This window comes from Opisthorchis viverrini, assembly GCF_000715545.1.
Source record: "Opisthorchis viverrini unplaced genomic scaffold opera_v5_604, whole genome shotgun sequence".
Lineage (NCBI taxonomy): Eukaryota > Metazoa > Platyhelminthes > Trematoda > Opisthorchiida > Opisthorchiidae > Opisthorchis > Opisthorchis viverrini.
The window spans coordinates 84,952-90,106 of NW_008752267.1; the positions used below are offsets into that span (position 1 = coordinate 84,952).

General features: G+C 43.3%; 1 protein-coding gene across 1 annotated transcript in view; it reads right to left on the minus strand.

The window, feature by feature from the left end:
* Positions 1 to 5,155, minus strand: part of T265_11829 (hypothetical protein) — a gene marked incomplete at both ends in the record, with an annotated part of 9,667 nt that continues 4,512 nt past the window's right edge. The window contains 5 exons of the mRNA XM_009178612.1: positions 1 to 526; positions 1,569 to 1,710; positions 2,060 to 2,151; positions 3,636 to 3,746; positions 4,382 to 4,559. Of these exons, the coding sequence (XP_009176876.1) occupies positions 378 to 526; positions 1,569 to 1,710; positions 2,060 to 2,151; positions 3,636 to 3,746; positions 4,382 to 4,559 (672 nt within the window). The remainder of the gene's footprint in view (positions 527 to 1,568; positions 1,711 to 2,059; positions 2,152 to 3,635; positions 3,747 to 4,381; positions 4,560 to 5,155) is intronic.

Here is a 5,155-nt window from a genome sequence, read left to right on the forward strand (position 1 = left end):
CTGAATTGCGTCGACCGGATGTCACACAGTGTGACAACATTTTGCCCTCATAATCCGTTATTTTCGACCCATTCACTAACCCATCCTATTCCAGCCCTATTTTGCATCAGAAAATGATACTTATTTCGCATTTCATATTGTTGTTGCAATGATAATGATACGGGGAATACATTGTGGATAAACCTGTGAGTATGTCCATATTCTACAGAAGCAAGAGAAAGGAATGCAAAAACGAACCAGACATAAGTAGAGGTGCCTACACAGGACCACGAGTCCTGATCTACTTCACGGAACCCTGCAGCTGATTTGTGATTATCTGTGTGGATTGTACAGAAACAGCCTGAAACAGACGATATCGAAGCAGTGATGGTTACATATTATTTAACGTTGAGCATCAGCTTGACCGTTTTGATAACATTATGTGGTTCTGGTATGCAGGCCTGTTCCAACTTTCTGGCGTAGGGCATCGGTACATCAGCACCAGTTACTCGGAAGGCTGGAGCATCTAAGTAATGGAAAGTGTCGCCTGAAAAGCACAAAAAGGAGAATCATGTAGGTTAATCACCCAGCAGAGCACCATCACCGATCTCTTTAGTCAATTTAATAAAATAAGCTGTGTTTTTAATTCACAACAGGCAAGCAGATACAGTAGTCCTCCATTTTTCGCGGTCAGGTTACGAAACTTCCCAAGAAGTTTGAAAATCCGCGCTACATAGACACTGCCCCCAAAGGTTTAGGTTCTGAATTACCTGCCTATACCCCAAATATATCCTGGACGCAATCAAACACAAAGGGTAAATATATGACGACAAGGGTTTTGTGCGAAATCGGTAAAATATCGTATGTATATTCACGAGTAATCTAATATTATAGACAGTATTTCCGGCGAAGATAGATGAGTTGAGTGAAGACAATGATGATGAACCGGTTGCACAGTACTAAACGATGGAAATGTAAAGGACTATGTTAATTTATACTGTACAGCAGAATGAGACATTTGCATCTCTTTAGAAGACACCCATTCATCAGATCCTTCAGGAATTGACGTATGGAGGTGCGCGCACAGAAGTCAGAATCTGCAAATAATAGCTACGTCCCGAACAAAAGTCCCGCTTGGTTGGGGTGCTATACGTTAGGTATGATGTGGCGATGGACTACTGTACTCCGTTAGAAAAGAAATGCATGAGCTCATGGAAGTCAGTGACTACAAAATCCGGTGCGTCACACCCATGCAGCCATAAAAATATCATATCACAAAGATGTCTGAGGGGAAATTGAACTACAAGAGTCTAGATGTAAATGGACGGTAGGAGTGCTTCCCAGTGCGAGTGTATAGAAGAATAACATGGTCTTCATGAAGCCAGTGAGCTTACTGGCGGTTATATTCAAGTTAGATTATATACCTTGAAAGTGGAAAGTGAACAACCCTCTAATACAAACATTCCGGTCGGAACTTTACGTCAGCTTGCTGGGAAAAATATATCTAGCTATATGAGAGAGAGAGAAGGCAGAGCAAAGCAAGCCGCCGGACAAATGTCAGTTGAACGTTGTGAAAATGGGTCACTCACTCTCCATTATGCGAGCGCATATCTCAGCACCGAGTCCACATGACGGCCAGGCTCCTTCAACTGTAATTAGGTGGTGCGTTTTCTTCACGGAGTTGAAAATCGCCTGCTCATCCAAAGGACGAAGACTTCGCAAGTTGATCACCTATAGTTAAGTGAAGTGGACAGACGACATTAGACGGTCCCGAATGCACATTAGTGGAGCGGGCCGTATATTACCGAAATACAATTCCCAATGTCATCGTCGGATGGAACACCCGGAACCAACATAACCGTTGCAGGTAACATCATCAATGTTTACATCAGAGCTACCTTATTGTACAACTAATAAAAAGTGTTTTGTCGTGGAAGTGATTCAGTGCAGTGTACAATTCAAAAAGACTCCCCGGCGAATTTCGCCACATTCGCAAAGGAACGGCAGAGCCCAAATTACGCAAGACATAGGAATCGATGTGAGTGTAAAAATAGTACGGAAGGACAATGAACTAAATTACCTCGGCACTGATGCCCATTTTGGACATTTCGTCCGCAGCGGACAAGGCTGTGCCCACAGCCATTGAGTAAGCCACTAAAGTGACGTCGGTACCTAAAATTAAACAGGGGGTATGTGCTTAGAGTTGGTATTACGGATGGAGAAATAGTAAAGTCTGTAATTTAAAAGGGGCACGGAGAGATAGGGTTAGGTTCGGAAAGATGGTTACACCACACAAAATGGGGTGACTGGTAAGCCCATCATCATTTCAAGGTTCACTAACTTCTCGTTGACTTTGCATTAATTTACACCGTCTTTTAGTAGACGGGTACTATTGATCTCTAGTTTATTACGGAATTCACGCGAGGGAGTTCACTGATAGCACTGATAATCTTCGGCGATTAATCCACCGGGTTGATGTGCGGCGAATCAGGTGTTGGGTTTGGATGCATAGGCGAGTAGCATTCGCCGCACAGTGCCCACTCGCGGAATGATAGGTCGATGGTTTGATTCCACTTTCAGGCATCTTTTCCCTCATGTTATATGTATTCGGAATTACCAAAATATTTGGAATAAACCGCGGGATTACTTTATAACAATTCGAAAACAACTGGCACAATAAAATCGAAAACGCATGCAAACTTTTGGATGTTTGTATGGAAACATACTTCAAGCCTGATGGATAAATTTACCAACAAGTGAAAGGAACTCCAATGGGGTCACCTATATCCGAAGTCATGGTCGAGGCAGTGATGAAGAAACCTGAACACATCGTATAAGTCTGGATCCGCTACGTAGACGACACACCCTATGGTACTTCACCATGTACTCGATCAACCGGTACACAGAAACTGATCAAATCAACTTACCACTACAAAGGATCATTGAATTAGTCGGATGACGCAAAGGGAATCGAGCGTCAGACAGATGGTTTGGGTGACAATAATAGCAACCTTAGAACCAACAGGTCAAAGCTGGTATGAAATGAGCCGGAGAGATCATCTAGACGAGCAATCAGACAGCTAGTCAACCACCCAACAAACGGGATCAACCATTTTAACGAACAATTATCATATGTAGACCCGACGTAAGGGGATATACAGAAACACAAGCAAAACACTGCCTACACACAGCTAACCTACTAAGTAATGATGTCACCTTGGTGACCAAACGTTTGGGACTGCCCGGCTCAGCGAACAGAAGAGCCACTTATAAGACTGTCCACCACGGGCTTCGTCTTTCTTAGGATTCACCAGGCAAGCTTAGCGCGCTAGGTTCCATCAATCTTAAACCCTACTTGAACACCAAATAGTAAGGAAGTGGAGTTATACAATCACTCACATGATTGTCAAGCGCTCTAAAGAGGCCATTTATTCGAGAAGCACAAAAGACCCTTGTCTCTTGGGATGGCGCCAACAGTAGAAAGTGATAGAAAGGTCGAGCTAAAATAAGGTCCCGTTTTTTTCCAGATAATCAGATGGCAGAGAGGACAGAAGGGTTTTCTCTTGTGAACTTCGGTTAATTTCAAATAGCTGACTGGCTATCTGCCAGCCAAGAGTCATTCGATTAGTGTGAATAACCAGCTAAAAGAGACTGACCTTCACGCTCGATCTTCGCCTTCCCGATAGGTAAAACGAAGTCCGGAGACATCGCCTCGTCAGAGACATCAAAAGATTGACCGTAGAGTACTTCTTGTTCCAAGTGTACGACTAAAGAAACAAGGAAAGTTAGATGCGGAAATTACTCAACAAAAACCTCCACGTACTGGCCTGTGGCACGCACCAAACAGGGCAATCATTGTCACCTCTTCACAGATTAGGGCAAAAATGGGTCATTTAACATGACATAACGCAATGGTACGCACCTCGGCAACTGTTGTATCTCTTCACCTGCCCTGACGCTACTGGGTTATAGTCAGAAGACAAGAAGACGACCTGAAGGAACTGTGTATTAACGCAATTACAAACTTCTATATATATGATTCACTTGTCACCGTATTTGACGGTCGATCCGCTGTCAACCAACCAGTGTGTCTCCCACACACCCACACTGGTCCTCGGGCGGTTGTTCCTTTGTCTCGATTGATTGTAGATGGCCGTCTGTGCACTTGTGTACAGGTTCACTATACACAATTATTGTAAGTTAGGCTTGCAACACGAAAAGGGAACCCAGAAGTAGTAGTCACTAATAGAGAAGTTTCCTTGAAGATCTCTAAATCTATTTAGTACTGGGGAAACTGCAAGTAAGACTCACACATTGAATCTACATCAACTGTCCCATTAACCCATTGATTAAAACAAACTCAATCAAAATGAAAAATGCCACGTGTCGATTTTATTCTTACCCGGATCTGGATCACGCACTGCCGCTTTCAAGAGTCCCCTAGCATCTTCTGCACTGTATGGCGCGAGTACTTTTAAACCCGGGACACTTGCGTACCATGGGGAAAAATCTTGGCTATGCTGAGCAGCAACACCGGCGGCTGAGCCATTAGGGCCACGGAACACTATGGGAACGGACACCTAAACCAGAGAATGGAAATAGAGTTAACAGAGCTCGACACCATGAGTTTTACTACTCTTAATCAAACAAGGGTACAAGATGCACTAATTGCACTTTGAAAGCAAACTGTATGGGCTATCCTAATATCCTGTCGTTTTGTTATATTGGTGTTTTTGGTGGTGATTTCTTACTATAGATATTCCATTAACATATCCTATGCTGTTGAATAAATACTTTCTGGTGCTTGGATGGATCAGACATCTCAGACATCAACCGACCACACATGCTTTTGTGTAGAGATGAGTGTCCTTCCATAAACATACTAAACATGAACGTCGTTTTACTGTGAACGATACGGTTCACACGCATCAACACTGACACTACTGATTACACAAGGTTAGCGCTATCCAAAGCAAATAAGTAAGACAAGCTTCATCATCATCATCATCATCATCGACAGCATGACATCAATGTTCAACACCGATGCTTCACTGCCGTACAACCATGACTTATTTGAAAGCCTTATTGTGAAGAAAAGAATAAAGGTGGATGGGGAAGGGACTTAGTGCTAGCTTACCACAATCATTCCGAGGTGCCTACACCTCCAGACATTCAC